General features: G+C 44.4%; 2 protein-coding genes across 4 annotated transcripts; both read right to left on the reverse strand.

Annotated features, from left to right (window-relative positions):
- Positions 1 to 750: 750 nt before the first annotated feature.
- On the reverse strand, positions 751 to 5,508 carry SMN2 (survival of motor neuron 2, centromeric). Of its 3 annotated transcripts, XM_065663264.1 has the most exons (8): positions 5,382 to 5,501; positions 5,229 to 5,300; positions 5,023 to 5,148; positions 4,568 to 4,741; positions 4,002 to 4,142; positions 2,985 to 3,056; positions 2,598 to 2,705; positions 751 to 1,724 (listed from the first exon to the last, which is right to left on the reverse strand). In XM_065663264.1, the coding sequence occupies exons 1-8, from the start codon at positions 5,418 to 5,420 to the stop codon at positions 1,668 to 1,670; spliced, it is 789 nt and encodes a 262-aa protein (XP_065519336.1). In that variant the 5' UTR covers positions 5,421 to 5,501; the 3' UTR covers positions 751 to 1,667. The 3 variants fall into 3 exon arrangements, with proteins under 3 accessions (XP_065519336.1, XP_065519337.1, XP_065519335.1); XM_065663265.1 differs by lacking the exon at positions 2,985 to 3,056 and having other exon boundaries at positions 5,382 to 5,499; XM_065663263.1 differs by lacking the exon at positions 751 to 1,724 and having other exon boundaries at positions 1,762 to 2,705; positions 5,382 to 5,508.
- A 1,394-nt stretch (positions 5,509 to 6,902) lies between these two features.
- Positions 6,903 to 18,312, reverse strand: SERF1B (small EDRK-rich factor 1B). The gene is made up of 3 exons (XM_065662756.1): positions 18,165 to 18,312; positions 7,940 to 8,048; positions 6,903 to 7,403 (listed from the first exon to the last, which is right to left on the reverse strand). Exons 1-3 carry the CDS (start codon positions 18,169 to 18,171, stop codon positions 7,331 to 7,333), a joined length of 189 nt encoding a protein of 62 aa, XP_065518828.1. The 5' UTR covers positions 18,172 to 18,312; the 3' UTR covers positions 6,903 to 7,330.
- Between the last annotated feature and the right edge of the window lie 818 nt (positions 18,313 to 19,130).

Genomic DNA, 19,130 nt, shown 5'->3' on the forward strand with positions numbered 1-19,130 from the left:
CTTCCCCCTATCTCTGCAGTGGTGTGTGCCAAGGTTATGCATCAGTGTCTTATCAGAGCTGGGCCTTGGATCTTTTACAGGCACACAGCAAAACCCTGGGATGGAATGTTACGGAGAGGAGAGGGAGAGATAGAGGAGCATTACAGCATAAACTAAATTACTGTCCAGAGTTTTGGCTGCAGCCCCTGTTCTATGAGAGTTAAAATTTTAAGGGCTGAAATCTATTTGGTCCACACTTAACCATTACCTTCCCACAGTCTGCTTTTTCTAACTTGCTTTTAGTTATGGTAGTTGGGAAAAGGCCACGCAGCAAAACCTTCTGGTATATTTCTGCTGTTCATCCGACAGACATCCGTCTACAGAAGCTAAAAATAAAAACCACTCCAAAACAAAACAAATCCCTAAATTTAAAATTTGAGAAGTAAAACTATTCACAAGCATTTGAAACAAAAAACTACATAATAAGCCTCTCTGAATCCAGCTGTTGTATGTCACATTCAGAATAGAGCTGTAAGGTATCTTTTTCAACATCATGGTATACTGTTTTCCACGACACTGCTACTAGTGGCCACTGCAACATATACTGCTGCTACAGCTGTCTCCTAAAACAGCATACTGTAATCACTAGGTTCTGGTGTTGTCATTCACATAAAAAGTCCAGGGAATACAAGAGCTGCTAAAAATGACAGATAAATGAAATCACACAGGGTTAAAAGACTTGGTAAATCATGGTAAAAAGACAGAAAACTGTTCCAGGAAAGTAAAAAATAGTTTATTGCCACAGTGCTCTCTAAATACATTTCACTAGAGGTCTTTAAGAAATAGGTAATTTCAGTGCACACTATTATTAATCTCGAGTTATTTGTTCACTTATTATCAGAGACAGATCAGTGTTAACAAAATGTTAAGATTAATTTCTGGAAAAAACTCTGATCTTCACCATCAACCACCTGTGAATAAGCAACATACACCTCTTGGCAGGAAAGATTTGTACATGGCTGAATGAGTTACTCAGCTGCAAACAAAGCAGATATTGCTTTGGAAAAGAGAAATCCCCAATTCTGTTCTGTAAGGAACTGAACAATATACTGTAGAATTCTGAATACAGGATTTCAAATAAAAGCTCAAGCACTGAAGTAGTGAGAACAGAATCACTCCACAATATCAAACTGAAATGTTGAACTTATCCTAAAAAGAAGTTCAGCTACACATCCTGCAATCCCAGTGTACAAGGAAGGAGTTGCTTCTGAACTTGTGCACATAGATAAGAAGACTGCATGTCACATAACCTTTTATTTTCAAAGTACCCCATAAACAAGTAAGGTTAACTCTTGGTAATTTGAGTAAGCCGTGCTGTTAATCCTGATGTAGAGGCATGCTGTAGTTAAACCTCTCATTACAGAAATCAAATACTTGCCTCTGTTCTAGCCAAGATGGCTGCTATTCCACGGCTGATAAGCAAAGAAGGGGTTAATACTGGATGAAGCAGTCTTCGTAGAGATGTAAGAGTGGGTGGAAGTCCCAACGCTCACAGTTTTTTCACAGAATTCAGAACTTGTTGAGAGCTTGCAAAATGAACCGTAGTTTCAGGCTGGTCAAGCCACAGTGTATCTTCATTTAGCCCAAAAGGAAGATACAACTCTTTCGAAACAATCATGGATATTCAGCTATTTTGCATGTGCTTGCTGCTCCAGCGCTGCTTCCATTCGACTTTGTTTTAAACCCTACAGGGTACAATTTAGCAAAATAATCTTGGTTTTACTAACATAGAAATAAAAGCTTTAGCCACAGGACAACACATTTTTTTTCAATATTCTTTTAGCCCTTTACAAATCAAGAATAGCTTTGTACTCTTTGGGGAAATCAGAATGCGTGGTTTTAAAAGAACAAAAGCCAAACTACATGCCTTCTTTATAATTAGTGGCTCTGCAGTGTAATTTCAATCCACAACTACATGTAATCTGAAAAGACAAATTCCAAACCTAGTTCTTCAAAGATAACCTATGACACCAAATCTCCCCTTTCCAACTTCCCCAATGCAAAGAGTTTAATTCCTTCTCTAATTTCTTCTTAAGTGTACAAAGGAAATAGAAATCAATACTCCATGCCACAGATTTTTCACAATTATACTGACAGCTCCTGCTGCACCTTCAGAGTCACCTGAAACAATTACTGATGAATACTCTGTAAAATTCATAGAATAGAATCACAGAATACTTTGGGCTGGATGCCAAATGTGATTGAAAATGTGATATTACCACTGACAAATACATAGAAGACCACTGATTAATAAACATATTCAGACTTACTCCACCTGTCTGCAAAGACTGAACTGGTTGTTTCAGAAGAGCTATAAAAGTACCTAATGGGACCACTCCAGCGAAGCAAAGAACTAAACCATCACCTATGCATATATGCTGGCTCATGTGACTCACACTCAAGCACAAGAATACTCACACAATATAGAATACCCTTAAATACAGCTATCACAAGTTAGAATAAGAGATCTAAAAGGCAGTCTAACTTATTGCTAAAAGCAGCAGCAGCAACACAAAAGCAAAATTACAGAGACACTCCAAGACAAAACTGGCACATACCAGGTAATACCCAGTGTGATAACCACTCATATACCAGGCTATCAGCATGCTCCCCAGTGCTTCATTATCCTCAAAATCCATCCGCATTGGTGGTGGAGGAGGAACCAACTAAGAAATGAAAAAAGGAAATGTCTGTGTTTCAGTAGGGCATATCCCAGATTAAATACTAACCATTTCTAGATCAAAGATCAAAATATAAAACTGAAAAACATGAGTATATACTCTATGCATGTGCTGAAAAGGAGTTAAATAAGATCATCTTTTCTCAAGGAAACAACAAAAAAAAAAGTAAATTCAAAGCCTGGGAGAAACAGGATTCCTGTAGGATGACTGAAAACAATCATTTTTATTCTCTGGCACTTTCTTCCTCATTCTCCTGTGACTTACCAGTGGTCCTGCTGGGAAGGGTGTGGGCCAGCAAGACAAAAACGATGGAGGTGCCCTGAATTTTGATCCAGACTACAGTGAAAGAATTAAATATTGCAGATTGAAAAGAGATTTCAGGCATTACGATTTTATAAGAGAATTATTTGAAGCAACTCACATACTTTAAACTAAAGACACATCCAACCCCATCCCAGCAATTTAATGAAACTACAGCAACTACACAGACTAGAAAAGTAAAACTGAACATTACAGGTGTTACTGCAGTAAACACTGCTGAAAAACGATCCTGGTCAATACAAGCTTTTAAGAAAGTTTTCTAAACAGAAGTCAGTGGTTACACTTGCAAGCAAGAAAGATGTTTGCCCACAGGCAAACAGGCAATTTCTGTGCTCCTGTGCGGCTGGGGACACATGCTGACTAAATTCTGTTACGCTTGTGAATATCTTTAAAATGAGCTTAGTTAGAAATCTGTTGATGTGAAAGAAAAAAAGATCGAAGAAAACTTTACAAAAAAAGATTTTGCACAAACAGTAACATTTAGAAGACATAATGCTGTGTTCAAGTGCACTAGACTCCTACACAACAGGAAAACTGAAGATAGTATTAATACCACAGTCCTCATAATTCACTAGATAAGCTGCAGCTGAGAGCTCCTATGGCACTTGGACACCACTTTTTCTGCCTTCAATGCCCCGTGTGGTGAGACATAACAACCGGCTAGAAAAAAATGCAATCTTAACAGCACTATCACAGGCCAGGAAACAACATCCCTCCTTAAAGTTACAAGGCACTCATAAAGCAGGTGTTAGCCAGGGAGAAGACTCTTCTCACTAGACAGCAGCCCTGCAAAAGATTATTGTGAAGTGACATACCGACACCACCAACATGAATACATTCAGTCTCAAAATGCTGTTATTTGGTTTCTAGACAATAATGAATCTCATCCTGTTGTCTCAGAATCTATAGTAATAATACTTGGCTTAACAGTGGCATATGAATTATTAAGGCTGAGGTTACCCTTCCCATGCCTGGGACTCCTGGTGGTACAGGAATACGCAGGTTTTGAGGGAAGAATCTTCCTTTCACAAAGCTGTTTTTGTTTCCAGGTGACTGAGATCCTTCACTTCCATCTGTTGAACATGGAGTCCCATTCTCATTCTAGAAGACAAAGACATTCTTATGAGATGCACTAAAGAGGACTGCTTGCACTACTGCAAGCAATTTCAGTGCAAAAAAGCATGGGAAGCCCCATTCCACCCCTTTCTCTCTGGAGCCCTCCCAGTCCTATGCAGGAAAGATCTTACAACCTCAGAAACTTATCTGCTCACCACTTTATCTATTATCTTTCATTTGTGAATTTCTTTTTGTCCCCTCCCTTTCTTCCATGCCAAGTTCAAGAAGTAAGGGGAAGTTTTCATTCCCTGTATCAGCTTGTGTCTGTTCACAATGGAATCAGGTATCGATTCTCACTCCAAACACCACAATGGCACCAGAAATACTTAGAAAGTTGTTTCTCCCACTTTCTTTCTTTTCAGAAGAGCAAAAGTGTCCCCCACCTCCCCAGAACCCCCCATCCCATTTACTATTTCATCGCTGGCTGCAGGAAGTAGCTCAGTCAGGCTCTTTTCCTCCTGGTTTCCATATCCCGTGTAAGTAACAACACATGTGCCTCTCTTCTGATTGATGGAGTCAATAGTTGCTAGGTACACATTACCATCCTCAGACCAAACAGCATTACAGCTGTCACCAACTTTCCACTGCAGCAGAAGAGAGAGAGGTGAGTAAATACCTACACCAATGACTAGAGACAAAGATTCCTTTTCCTAAACTGCTTTTTCCCCACGCACCAGGAAGATGACTCCCACCCAGGGTTTTTTTTCCCTCTGTATTAGCAAAATTGTGCAGCGTAACCCGTAAGTTCCAAATGCTATCAAACCTGCCACGGAACATTACTCTCAAGGTTACGCAGAAGCTACTAGTAAGCACCACAGAAAAGCACAACAGCAGAAGCACCGCTAGCATTCACAGATGGGATGACCTGTTTCGAAGGCACCATGTTAGTCCTCTTTTTGTTTTTGTTCTTTTTATTGCTCTTTTTCTTCATCCCCTGGCGGTGCTCCTGTTTGCCCGAAAGCTCCGAACACTCCTCGTTCTTTAAGGCGTTCTTCGGGAACATAAAGGAGGAACACGATAAGCGACCATCCACCAGCCTAGGCCCGCAGCGCTCCGGCCGCCCCCCCTTACCTTGAAAGAGACTACAGCCTTATCGTACGCCTTGATGAGAGCCGCGTCATCCCATACATCCGAGTCGTCGCTCTGCAGAGGCCACAGACCGCTTTAACGCGCTCCGAGCCCCGCTCCCCGCTCCGGACCAGCCCCAGCCAGCGCCACGCTCACCTGCCCAACGCCCCGCTTGAACAGCACCTGCTCCGCCATCGCCAGGCCCTAACCACGCTGCCGCTCGTCACTTCCGGCGCACAGCCAACCTGCCACGCCGCAGGCAGCGTCGGGCGTCAGCTGTGCGCGCAGCGTGGCGGGCGGGGCCGGCGGCAGCGTACGGCGCTCCGCCGTCGTGCCGTGCCGTGCCGTGCCGTGCCGTGCCGTGCCGCTACGCCGCCGTGCCGCGGCCTCAGCCTCAGCCTTGCCGTGTCCCGCGGCGCCGAGCGGAGCGGTGCGCTTGGCCCGCACAGCCTGGCACAGCTGAGGGCGGTAGCGGGGCGGCGGCAGCGCGGAGCACTCAAAGGAACCTGCCGGTTTCCTACCAGCTGCCAGACCCAGCCACCTTGTCGTGGTTTAAGCCCAGCCGGTAACTAACTCAGCACCAGGCAGCCGCTTGCTCACCTCCCTGTTACTCTCCTCCCGGTGGGATGGGAAGGAGAATTGGAAGAATGTAACTCCCAGGGGTTGAGAAAATAACAGTCCGGTAACTAAGGTATAGCACAAATCACTGCTGCTACTGATAGTAAAGTAAGTAATAAGGCGAGAGAATATAAAACTAAAAAGGGAAAATAAAAAATAAATAATAATAAAATAATAAACGATAAACACAAGTGATGCACAATACAACTGCTCACCATCTGCCAACTGATACTCAGCCAGACCAGAGCAACAATCTGGGCCTTCTGGGTAACTCCATCCAGTTTATATACTGGGCATGACGTGCTGTGGTATGAATACCCCTTTGGCTAGTTTGGGTCAGGTGTCCTGTCTTACTTTTTCCCAGCTTTTTGTGCCTCTCCTCATGGGCAGAGCATTGACACTGAGAAGTCTTTGATCAGGGTAAGTGCTGCTCAACAATAACTAGAACACTGAGGTGTTATGAGCCTTGTCCTCAGACTGAAGCCAAAACACAGCCTGCACCAGCTACTAGGAAGGAGTAAAACTAACCGTTATGGCTAAACCCAGGGCACACATGTTCCTTCAGAACGTAGTGCAGTGGGAGCCATGCACAAGCTAAGGCATCCACCTCTGTGTTCTCGGAGAGGTCACACTTTACCTCAGTTAGTACACAATGCAGCCTGCCTGTGAAGTGAGCACTGTGTGCTCTCATGCCAGGTTTGGTGCTTTAGGCTACATTAAGCAGCAGTTTTAAATCATCTTAGTGACATGGCAACTTCAAGATCCATTAATTTGCAACTCATTAACTTTAAGGCTGCAGCTTCACTGAAGCCAGTATCAGCAGTAGTTTCAGTTACATACGCTGATGAAGTCTGCAACACACCACTATTTTCTATAGTGCAGACTTACCACTGCATATTACATTGCTTATAATATGCATTTCTTATATTACAAATTTTATTTATACCTCTATTTATACTTATATTGCATTTCTCCATAATTCCATCAATTCTTTGTGTTCTTGGTAGCTTCTTAGAAATCAACCGATTATCAAGCATGATCACTTCAGATCAGACAGTATTTCATGCAACATTTTATTGCAAAAATAATTTAGGATGAGATTTACAGTCAGACCTCTGTAAGGTTAAGCACATTTTACAAGTGTTTTCCGTTCTGCATGAAGCTGTACTTCAAGAATTAAGATAAGAAAATCTGGTCTAACTGTAAATACAGAAGTTCATTGTCACTGGAACCACTAAGTGAAACCAACAAACACAGCAAAAGCTGAAGTACTATTGCTTGGTATTTCTATTTATATGCATGCAGAGAGTGTAGTGACTTTTCAAAGAGCACTCCAGACAACTAAGCCTACACTAACCAGAAAATACTCTAAACTAATGCTAGCTGAGCGACTCCGCAAGATGAGATTTTAATCATTTAATGGCTGGACACTTCTGTGAATGATCTTCCAGGCCCTTTTCTTCATTGGTGCACTCCCTCCAGGCAGCTCACTTTGCTCCTGCCTGCAGAGATTTCCTTTCATTAGCCGCTTTTTGTTTTTGCTGCATAATTTCAGAGTCTCTGTGAAGAAAGAAAGCTGGATTTCAGATCCTTGCTCACTGTGTTTCTAAACAGGGCCTTCTCCATCTTGCTTTTAGTAACACCTTTAGCAACATTCATTTAAAATGGGAGAAACTTCTCAGCCATGAGCACACTGTTTACACACCCCTGGTTTGCTTATTTTTTTTTTCCCCTCCTTTCAGTACAGTACCCCATGAGGTAATAAGTTATCAGTATACCTTATATAATTATTTTGGTTTTAAATCTTTTGGCTTTAGAAGTAAAGGACACAATGGATCAAACATCTTCAAGAAAGTATTACACAACCATTCCCTGCTCATTCCAGGCAAAAAGCTGCTCAAAAGAAAAGCTTTACAGTTCAAAAAAAAAAAAAAAAAAAAGAAAGTATTTAACAACAGATGCAGTAAAACCCAAATTCACAGTTCATGCTGTGACATGCGAATGGACTGTGAATCAAAATAAAGTACTTGAATGCTCTTTCAGTGAAGACTGGATTCTTTCTGACACATTTTCCCCTCACCTTTACTACCTCTCACCTCTGTTTTCTCTGAGAAGCAGACAAGCTATCCTCTTTCCTCTTCCCTTTATGGATCTCCTGAGCCTTCTTCAGGTTCTTTTGGCGGGCAAGTTCACGCTGGTTCCCACCTGCAGGATAATACACAGTCTATATAGACAGTACCACTTACTTACAGAGTTTGCTGTGGGCCAAGGGGACAAGTAAAGTAACAATGGAAAGTAACAATGTAGCAAGAAGTGGTCGCAGAGAAAAACACGTTTATATAGCTGGTTAAAAACAGTTGCTTAAGCAAAGACCTGTTGACAGTAATATGATTGGCTGAAAGGTGTGTGATCTGTAAGGTCATTGGCTGGAAAAGCGCACACCCACAGAGAAGGAACATTGTTTCGTGATGGAAGAGTAGGGAAGGAGCTAACCACTGCTAACCTCTAGACACAGTACTACCTAAGCCTGCAAGCTCACTCAATAAACGTCTTTAATTGCACCACAACTGGAGTCCGTGTCTCATATGCCACAAATGGCATCCAAACAAGGACTGGAGTAGGAGACTCATGGAGGCCGGACTGGCAGCATAGCCCAGCTGAACCAGGGATTACGAAAGGATTGTGCATGCCCATCACCTGCTGGATAAGTGAGAGCTTGGGAACTACGGGAGGGAAGTTACCCAGGACCAGAAGCACCGCATAGAGACTTCGTGTAAATTGTTACATGCTCAAAAGAAGACTTTGACAAGTTATGTTCCATGAATTTAAGTGACCACTCCAGTTCAATAGATGCACAAATACAAAAGTTAAAAGACCCTCATTAGTCAGCTAGCAGAAAACACCAGGTGGAACCCCTTTCAGGGATGGATGTGGGGGTATAACTGGCTGTGAAAAGCTGTTATACTATTAGTGGTAACACATACAGGGCTTTTATGCATTTTATGTTGTGTTCCTTGTCTTTTAGCGCTAATCCGTTCCCTCAGACAGTATGCTGTACAAAACTGTAGTACGGATGGTAAAATTTTTGTGTGTTCCAACCATGGACCATGGCGTGGCATGTGTCAGTGACAATAGAGAATGGTCCGTGGTGAAACATACAAAAATAGAAAAGTACTGTTTGACATGAGTTGTGGGAACATAACCCTGAAACACAGGCAAGTTAACACCGCTGTTAGCAAAAGGGAGACTTATACCAGTAAGCCTTTGTTCACATGCTGGCCACATGTGCGCTGATGTTGCAAGTGGTAATTTTCCACTCCAGTCCAAGGGGGGATATAAAGACCTGTGAAGGGATGGACGGGTGAGAAGGCCAGATGCACATCTGGATTCGGGGGACACCCTGACGACACACTGCCTACCACCGCTCCGACCAGGCAACATGTTCCATCTCCTTCTCCTGCTTGGCGGTATCCCATTCAACCAGTGGTTGGCATGTATTTAACCTGCTTCGCATTAATATATACATATTTGCTTTGCACTAATAACTCAATAAACAAACTAGAGTATTTCATTGTTTTCATTGTATGTGGTATCCAGTCTTTGTACATGGGAATCCTACGAACCCAGAACATAACTGGCAACAAGGATGGGATTCTGGGTCTGAGAGACTGTAAGAAACATTTTGGGATAATACGAGTAGAGTGGGGTGTCTAGCTGCACCAAGAGGCACAGTGCTGTGTGTGTGAAAGCAGGGCTTGGTCAGTGTTGCTGTCAGGGTCACTTTAAGGTTGTTGTGTAATATGCTATTGCTATATTTCATAGGAGAGAGCCTCGGGCCGTAGCTCCTCCTGTGGAGTGACCGGGGAGGACGCAGGAACAGTGGAGCATGTTGTGGGATAAAATAGAGACTTGTGCTAATGTAGGACATGAACAGTGGGGAGCTAAGGACCTCATGGGAGTGTTAAAGTATTGGGCTGAGTTCGTAGAAACACCCCATACCCGCTCGAGGGAGTGACTGAATCATGCTGGATGCATGACAGGCTGCTTGCTGCCTGCCTACAAAGGCATGGTAGATAAGAACAGAGCTGGGGCAACAAGTAGCAGATTTACATTCCCAGCTAGAAAGGGTTAAAGCAGAAACGCTGCTGCAGAGGCAGGCATTTGTAGCTGCTGCAGAGCAGGGTGAGAGACTTAGGGGAAAAAAAAAAAAAGAAAAAAGTTACAGAGCAATAAAAAAGATACGAGGGCAGTGAGACTATGGATCCGTCCCCTTGCGTCTGATCCCAACTAGGAGCCGGAGACATGGAATGGAGATATTTGGGGTACCAGCGAGTCAGAATCAAATACCGAAGCCGAGGCAGACGTGAAAAAGGAAGGAGTACGCACAGCTCCTGTGCTTAAAGGTGAGATGATTACCAGGGCAAATGGACATGTAAGAACAGACAAATTGATAGACTATAGCACAGAGGAAATTAGTAACTTATTGGATAAATACAAGCAGAGACCAGGAGAGAAACCCCGCAACTGGCTGCTTCACCTGATGGAAGGCTCATTTTCACCTTCCTAAATCTGGGACAGAAGCTTCTGGAACCAAACAGCACATGCGCCTGAAACTAAAGGGGCGCGGAAATCAATTTTCCTGCTGTGTATCCTGACTCCGACTCTGGCAGACCAGGTCAGCAGGCTGCATGAACCACAAAGTCCACAATCGCTCAACTTCATTCCACTGAAATCACAGAAAAGTCATGGAATACCTGAAAGGACTTGTACCAATCTATTGCATAGCCTTCGGACTATTAGCTATTACCTTAATTGCTATTTTGATACAGGTCACGTGGCCTTGGAATTGCTCACTTTGTAACTGCCCCTGTAAACTTTCTTTTTCTTCTTCTCCTCCTTCTGAACCCTTGAATGTTGTTGAAAGCAACAACAATAAAGCAACAACAATAAAGTTACTTAGATATAATTGTTAAACCAAAGTTAATTAAACGTTGTTAATTATTAGATGTTACTAGCTACTGCGTCGCGCGCTCTTTCCCTTTTCTCTGCCTCTATCATTCATGCCACCATGGATAACGCTTCCTAAGATAGTATCGCTGATCCACCAGGAGATATAAGAGACTGCGTTGGTGAAGATAGTGTCGGTGAGAACCAACATGGCTGACACCACCGCCACAGCAGATGTTTATGCTGGATGTTTACCCCTCGCCCCCAGCTAACACCTTGGAACAATGGGGAAGAAGACACCAAGGAGGGCATGTGTGCCACCGCGATGTGGAGGATGTGGTTTCAGCTCTACAAAGGAACGGCACCAGACTGCATTGGAAGAAATGCTTTTCCCCCTGGACTTGGAAACAGAGTGGACTGTCGAGACACTGCAGCTCTGGGGTGGTAGCTATTGCTGGAAGCTCTTTTATTATTTCCTCTTACTTTCCCTCTCTTCCTTCTTTCTTTCTCTCTCTGAAATTTGTTGTTAAGCATTTGTTGGTGAGCAAATAAAGTTCCTTGGCGCTTGAATCTGAGAATACAAGCAAAACTGCACTCCAGCCTATGACCAGCATGTGACACAATGAACAAGGCAACCCCACTGAACAAGTGATTGAAAAGCTAAGCCAGTTAGGGGATTTACTGGGGCTCGGCTTGGACAAAGCAGCTTGCAATAAGGGGAGAGTAGGAAACGAGGAGATACACAAAACTGCAAGCCGTCCTGTTCCTGCTATGTGGATAATTAAAGAAGAAGAACTGCTGATAGTGCACCTGGGTCTTGAGCAGGCTAAGGAGTGCTTGTGTGTGCAAGGATGGGCTGGGAAACAGCCTGAGGAGTCATTGCTTATATAATGGAACTTATAGTGACTGAAGACAGTCACCGGGGTCAATGTGGTTTCTGTCTGGCTTCATAGCTCAGATCTAAAACCTCTGGTGTTCCAATGGGCCACCCATGTGATTGGTTGGGCCTGCAGGAAAAGTGCCTGGATCGAGGTGGGGGGAAAACTACTTCTTTTGCAGGCGCTCACGGAGGCGGGTCTCAGGAACCCTATGTGTCTTTTACAGACCAATTGGACAATGCTATACTAAGGCAGATTGATAGTCATGGGGCTGCTCGTCCACTTGTATTTTGCCTAGCATATGAGGATGCAGGTGGGGACTGGGAGGCTGCATTGGCTCCAATCAGAAGAAAAATTTACATTGTTGAGTTGGTTGGGGCATGCTGAGATGTTGGAGCAGGAACATTGTCGAGTTGGTTGGAGCATGTCAAGATATCAGAAGAGAAGCTCGCAGAACTTCTATGTTAGCTGCTGCATCAATGATTTTGTTTTATTGGTCATATTAGTTCGCATTCCAACCTGCCTGTCCCTTTAACTGTGGGTAATGACATAGCAAAATCCTTGACTACTAACACTGTGCAGTTTACTTTTGCAGTTGCTTCACATTCCCTTTTTCATCAAAATGCCTCTGCTTTAAAGAAACATTTAAACCTGTCTTCTTCTCAAGCAAAGCAAATTGTCAGGTCTTGCCCTGACTGTCAGTCAACAGTTCAATACTCATTTGCCGTAGGTGTAAATCCTCATGGCTTAAAAGCAAATGTGGTATTGTGATCCTTTGGGCTCGCAGAAACAGGAAGGGCCAGTGGAACTGATAACCTGGGGGAGGGGATATGCTTGTGCCCTTCTATTTACAGGTCCATGGCACCTGCCTGCCAAGTTTGTCAAGCCATACCATGAGCTGAATAGACAAGCTGAAGAACCCAGTGCCTCAGCTGCAGGAGCTGACCTTGAAGAACCCGAGTGGAATGCGACAAAGAGAAAAAGGAATGACTTGAAAAACATCACTTGGGGGCAACTGAAAAGTAACGACTTGAATATGTGTGCTTACAATGTAGCTATAATAAACCACCTGCATTTACTAGCCAGTTGCTAGTAAGAAACTACACCTTGTACTGTATGGATTTGTCACTTGTAAAAGAGATGTTAGAGCACGCAAATTTACAGCAGCTCATAGAAAATGGTAAGGCAGAACCTAGAAAGATTCTAATATGATGGTGGTGTTATAAAGCAGGTAATGGAACCAATTAAGAGGATGGAAGAATCACACTGGTGGAAAAGTCTTTCTTTGGCTGGTCCTCCACTGTCACCAGCATCTTCAATGCACTGCTAATGTAAATCTGTATGTGCTTTGCCACAGTAATGACTTGTTACTGGGTCAGGGAGGTGAAACTCTGCATTGACAACGAGGTGCAAGGACTGAAGCTGGCCAAATGCCTCCTACCATAAGTCAAGGGCAAGACCGGCTTGGCCTCCGGCGTTTGCCACCAAGAACCTTTTGCTCTGCTGTTGGCTGCAATCCAGCAGGCGTTGAGTGGTGGGGTCACATGCCATGCCAGACCTTGATGGGAGGGATGGCCTCCTCCATTATAAGAGGACATCCAGGAGGGAAGGGCAGGCCAAATAGCCTGCAGTTGGCATGAGATATGATCTAGCCCAAATCCCCTGCTCAGGCAGAGTCATCTAAAGCAGGTTTCATCATCCTCAGAGACCCCCCATCCCTCCCCCCCAAAAAAAAAACAACAAAAAGGGCAAAAGTTAGCACAAGTAACTACTATAACTAATAATAATAAATAACTATTATATTTGAATCTTCTATTCTCAAAGGCTAATGTCAAGAAGCTGCTCTTGTGTTAAGATTCCTGAGGCAGAGACAGGGATAAAGAAAGCCAAGGATTGTGTCTTTGGAAGTAACAGCATCTATCTCCAGGTTCCCGAGACTCCCAGTGTATCTGTCCAACACACTGGTGAAACCTTGTTTTTGGAGCCTGGACATCACCACATTGCTTTGCTTTTCCTACATGTCATTTGGTGGCTTGTTACCAATTTGCGAAGATCTGAAGCCAAAGTGCTCGCCACCTTGATTATGCAAAACAAAATAGGGCAGAGACTGATTTTTTGCTTTTAGTACATACGCATGGGTGTGAAGACTTTGATGGAATGGGCTGCATGAATCTGAGTGATCACTCAGAGTCAGTTCACAAAAGCATTCAGGATTTGACGGAACTGTCTGGGAAATTGCGACAAAACCAAGGATGGGAGCCTTTCAGACTGTTTTCGTGGTTGGGAAATTTTGGTCCTTAGCTTAGACACATAGTTGGCTTTGTTGTAACAGGGCTTACAGTGTTGTTGATTATGATCTGTTTGCCATGTTTGTTTTGTTGTATTCAATGACTTATAGACCAAAGCATAAATCAAGTGATGCTTGCACAAACACATACTGTGCTCGCTTTGCAAACCTTAGCAAACAAAAAAGGAGGAAATGTGGGCCAAGGGGACAAAGAATGTGTGTTCAAGGAGAACATAAAGTAACAACATAGCAAGAAGTGGAACCAGAGAAACATACTTATATATCTGGGTAAAAATAGTTGCTTAAGCAAAGACATGTGGACAGTAATATGATTGGCCGAAAGGCACATGATCAGTAAGGTACTGGCTGGAAAAGTGCACGGCGTGCACGTGGAGAAGGAACATTGTTTTGTGATGGAAGAGCAGGGAAGGAGCTAACCACTGCTAACCGCTAGGCACAGTACTATAAAAGCCTGTAAGCTCACTCAAACGTCTTTTGTTGTACCACAACTGGAGTCCGTGCCTCACACGCTACCGTTTTCCTGTGAAGAAGTCTACTATAAAAGTGGTAAGGTGTGGCTCTATCTGCAGAGCTAGTATGGCAGTATCTTCTGTAGTTGGCAGTATCTTCCACCAGTCTCTCCCTTCCAGTGCACAACTGGAAGATAAAAGCTTGTTAGTTTATGTTTACATTTCTACAGGTTATGTGCAAGAGATCATCAAGATCCATTTCAACATTCTTTCCAGTAACGCAACGCAGTTTCTCGTAAAAGACTGAAAACAGACCATCCCATCAATAACCTGGGCAAAATGACAACAGTAACTTTTGCTGTTGTACAAACATGATCACATTTTCCTATGCTCAGAAATGAAAGCTCCACTTCCCCATAATTTGGGTTGTTCCTCTTTTTCTCTCCAGTCTTAAGACTTTGTATGCCATCTTTGAATCTCAAAGAGAGATCTCTGCAATCTTCATGTGCCTGTAATTTCAAGCATACAGAAACAGTTTAGGACAAGGGCTATTTTAAACAGCAACCTGTTCATACAATTCACCACTTTGCATTCATCCCATTTGTGAGCCAATAAAGGTACCTATTATGTCAACATGTAGACAAGAGCAGCCCCGCAAAAGCAGGTGTTTTGTGCACTCCTCACACCTGTACCTGTACTGTATGGCAAGAGGTACCAGAAGCTCAAATAAAAACAGCATATTACGACTGCTGCTGACCAAAGCCTTGGAAGATAATCCTCACCTATGACAGGACATCAAGTACTATCTTTTGAAAAAGCTAGGATGGAACAGGAGTTCTCTTTCCCACTACCACTGAGTGAGATCCTGTCCCCACATTCCAGGTAGAAGGACCCCTATTTGCTCATAAAGTAAATCACCTTGCTATTTCTGGCAGCAATTGAGTTGATTAGAACTTGGTGACTCATGAACAGATGATACATTCCAGGCTATAAATGGTTCTTCAGCTTCGTGGTGTTCAGGAGGCAGGAATGTCTATAAACAAGTCAGCAGCAATGAAACAGCTCTTTGCTGGCGTTTAAAGAAATTAAGTATCTTCTTATACCATGAAGAAATGGGGGCAGGCAGTCAAACCACAGTGCTATAGCCAGAATTCACATAGCAGTTACCCTCATATGCCTGCTTCCTTTCTAAACAAGCACTGTGCCTGGTGTCTGCAGTTACCCCAGACACATCATGGTTTAAGCCGAGCTAGTAACTCAGCAACACAGCCACTCATTCATCTCCTCCTTCCCTCCAGGTGGCAAGGAGAGGAGAATTGAAAGAATGTAAACCCCACAGGTGAAGGTAAGAACAGTCCAGTAACTAAGGTATAATACAAAACTACTATTACTAATAAGGGAAATAAGGGAAGCGAATATAAACCTTAAAAGCGGAGGGACAAAAAAAAAAAAACCCCATAACCAACAGTGCTGCACAATACAATTGCTCACTGCCCGTCGACTGATACTCAGCCTGACCCGAGCAGTGATCTGTCCTTCCAGGTAACTCCCCCCAGTTCATATGCTGGGTATGACGTGCTGTGTTATGGAATACCCCTTTGGCTAGTTTGGGTCAGGTGTTCTGTCTCTGCTCCCTTCTGGCTTCTTGCACCCCTCCTCACTGGCACAGCATGAGGCTGAAAAGCCCCTGATGACACTAAGTGCTGCTCAGCAACAACTAAAACATTAGTGTCTTACCAGTACTGTTCTCAGACTGAAGCTGAAGCACAGCACTGCACCAGTTACTAGGAAAGAGAAAAATAACTGTTACAGCTGAACCCAGGACAACATGGTAAGACTAAACTTCAGAACCAAACTGAATGGCATCACTGAGAAATTTGGCTGCCACTTGCAAAACAGAGGAGATGGAAAATTAGATCAATATAGTATGTGCACAAGGCATCCAAAGCCAAACACCTATTTGAAAAGATTACTGGTATCACTCCTGCTTCCAAGGAAACATTGCCAAGAACTGATTGAACCTGGTACTCCACCTGGGATGCTGAATGACTACCCCTAGCTCTAAGGAAGATGGTGCCATTTTCTACATCATGGAAGGTTCAGGTTGATGCTACAGGAAGTTTGGTCCAGTCCTGGCAGAACACAGTTCAACTTCCTGTAATGTGAAATTCAAGCATGATCTGCAATGTAAAGGCCAGTACACCCTTTCTGCTTGCACCTATGCTGGAGCATCCCCATCCATGCCTGCCTCTGCAAGACATATGCCTTAGCTCAACTTGTTCATGCTCCTCCAAAATTCAGCTGTTCTTGAAGAGAAGGATAAGCATAAGACATCTGAAACACTGGAACAAGCAGTGATCATCTCTACTGTAAGCAGGTGAAAGAGAATAGCAAGAATCAGCTACATAGGTCATCATGCCTAGATTTTTTTTCTGAGCAGCAAATGATTAACCATACTAGACCTTAAAGCAGAAGAGTGCCTGCCACCGTGTCTCAAAACCAGAAAGCAAAAATAAATAGAACTGTTTGATAAAAGAACAATTAATGGAAGACTAGAGATATAAACCCTCTCTAATTCATCTAGTCACCCCCATCTTCATAAATTTATTCATTTTCAGGTACTCTGAAATTTGGCAGTGCACAAGTACCATGAATTTATGAACTGAGAAGCACAATAATTAGTTGTTAACAAGCACTTAATCTATTTTACTAAATGTCCATTTGAAAACACAGGGTCTACTCCCGGTCTGATTGACAACAAAGAGCTGAACTCCAGACATACATACTAAAGCTAAGGCTAGACTGTATGGTAGCACACCACAACTTCTACACCTCTAGTATTGCAGATACCGTATTAAAGTAGGTCCTCCAAAAGTTACATGTCATCATCCTGCTATGCTTGGGTGTAGGATGCTGTGCCTCTTTTTAGCCTTCAGCCATGTGTATTTTAGTACCATTCAGAACAGGGGGGGGAAATATCAACAGAAGATGTAAACGTGCCTCTTTCTCACATTCAAGGTTTGATCTGCACACAAACTGTTTCTGACCCAGGTCTGTATTTTCTCTTCCAGCAGTACAGTGGCATTTTGAAGCGTGAAAGTAAAAGCACCTCCTCAGTTAAACACAGGCAGTTTCTGTATTGCCCAGTACAGTAACACACAAGCCAAATCAGCCACCCCATCAGTTAGGGGAACCAGAACAATTTATGTCTGGTTCACAGTTCTCCGCCATTTTAAAGTGCATATACCAACGTTACTTTTGAATAAGGTGTTGATTAGCGAGTACTGCTGCCTTTTCAGTAACAACCTTAACTACCACCATTTAAGCAAAGCAGTATTAAATACTCGGCAGTGACACAAAAGCTCTTTTTTTTTTTTTGCAGACTGGACGGTAGCCAGGGCTGAAACTTCATGTTACTGTTGTCCTAGCATAGCGCTAACCTTCCTCCCCACCCCCCAACACAGCCACGACAGGGCCCGGGGTGAGGAGGCGCTTGCTCCAAGCCTGGGCCGGCAGCAGGATGCAGGCAGTCTCAGCCCCATCGGCCACGCACTCGCCGCTGGGAGGCTACAGCCACAAGGCCTCACACCACACTGCGGTCAACCCGACCCCGGACCAAACGCCGGGCTGACCCCGGCGCGGGGCCCAGGCCGCGCTCCCCCGCAAAGGCCCCACCGCCCGCTCCGTCCCGCTCCCCGGCGGGGCCCAGAGCCGCCGCGCTGAGGCCTGCGGCACTCACGGGTCATGGCGAGACACTCGAGCGGCGCAGCGCCGCTGCCACCGCAGGGCTCACGAGCACGGCGCCGGCCCCCAGGCCCTCCTGCCTCTCCGCCGCCCGCGGGGAAGCGTCGCTGGTCCCATACGTCACCGTGGCGCGCGGAAGGCAGTACACCGCCCGGCAGTTTGGCCAATCAGCGGGCTGCGCGCTGGGGGGGGAGGGGGGGGGGGGGGGGGGGGGGAAGTGTGAGAGCCCCGGTTATTCCCCGCTCGGCGGGGCGGGGCTCGCACCGTGTCCGGGAATACCCCGGCGTGACAGCGCGGGGCTTTCGGTCTAAAACACCGCCACTCGCGTTACCGTCTTACGGAAATCCGTCAGTTAAGGACATCGGAATGCGTGCTCGGCCCTGCCAATTAGCTGTGTATTCTTGTCTGGGGTAATTTACGACCCTGAGAGGCTCCTCTAGCTGTTTACCTTCACAGTGGTTCACCTGTTTCCCAGGCCTTATCGGCTGGAGGAAAGCCCGCACTGGTTTGAAAGAAGATACGGGTTCTCTTGTTGCATGCCTTCCTTATAGAATCATAGATCAGCTAGGATGGAAAAGCCCCTTTCAGACTATCAAGTCCAATCATCACCTCAGTGATGCGAGGAATAGTAACGGACTAAGGAAAGAGTTAAGAGTTTTCTTCGAACTACGCATTGTCTTAACTTAGACTAGGGAACAGGTACGTTCTTGTTCTTGCGAGTTAAACTATAACTCAGAATAGAATAGGTAGCCGAAACACATTGTTTAAAATCAGGGACCCTTTTCCCTCAAGAAGATGAATGTCTGACAAGAACCTTTTCCAGCTAGTCTCTATAAGACTTTCCCAGCTGGGGAAACTGTGGCAAGGGTGAGAAGCGCATGGTGATGAAGACCTCCTATTCCTCCAGAAGACCACGGCCGAAGACCACCAGATGGCAGTGCGCAGATGTAGAGGGGAGGGG

Source organism: Lathamus discolor, chromosome Z (genome assembly GCF_037157495.1).
Source record: "Lathamus discolor isolate bLatDis1 chromosome Z, bLatDis1.hap1, whole genome shotgun sequence".
In the NCBI taxonomy this organism is placed as follows: Eukaryota; Metazoa; Chordata; class Aves; order Psittaciformes; family Psittacidae; genus Lathamus; species Lathamus discolor.

Coding starts and splice junctions, on each gene's coding strand:
- SMN2 (XM_065663263.1), bottom strand. CDS start 5,420: ATGGCGGAGCAGGTGCTGTTCAAGCGGGGCGTTGGGCAG. Junction 4,742..5,022: donor ACATGGTGCCTTCGAAACAG/GTCATCCCATCT, acceptor CTTCTGCTGCAG/TGGAAAGTTGGTGACAGCTG. Junction 3,057..4,001: donor GAGTCCCAGGCATGGGAAGG/GTAACCTCAGCC, acceptor CTTTCACTGTAG/TCTGGATCAAAATTCAGGGC.
- SERF1B (XM_065662756.1), bottom strand. Junction 7,404..7,939: donor GCTTCTCAGAGAAAACAGAG/GTGAGAGGTAGT, acceptor CTTTCTTCACAG/AGACTCTGAAATTATGCAGC.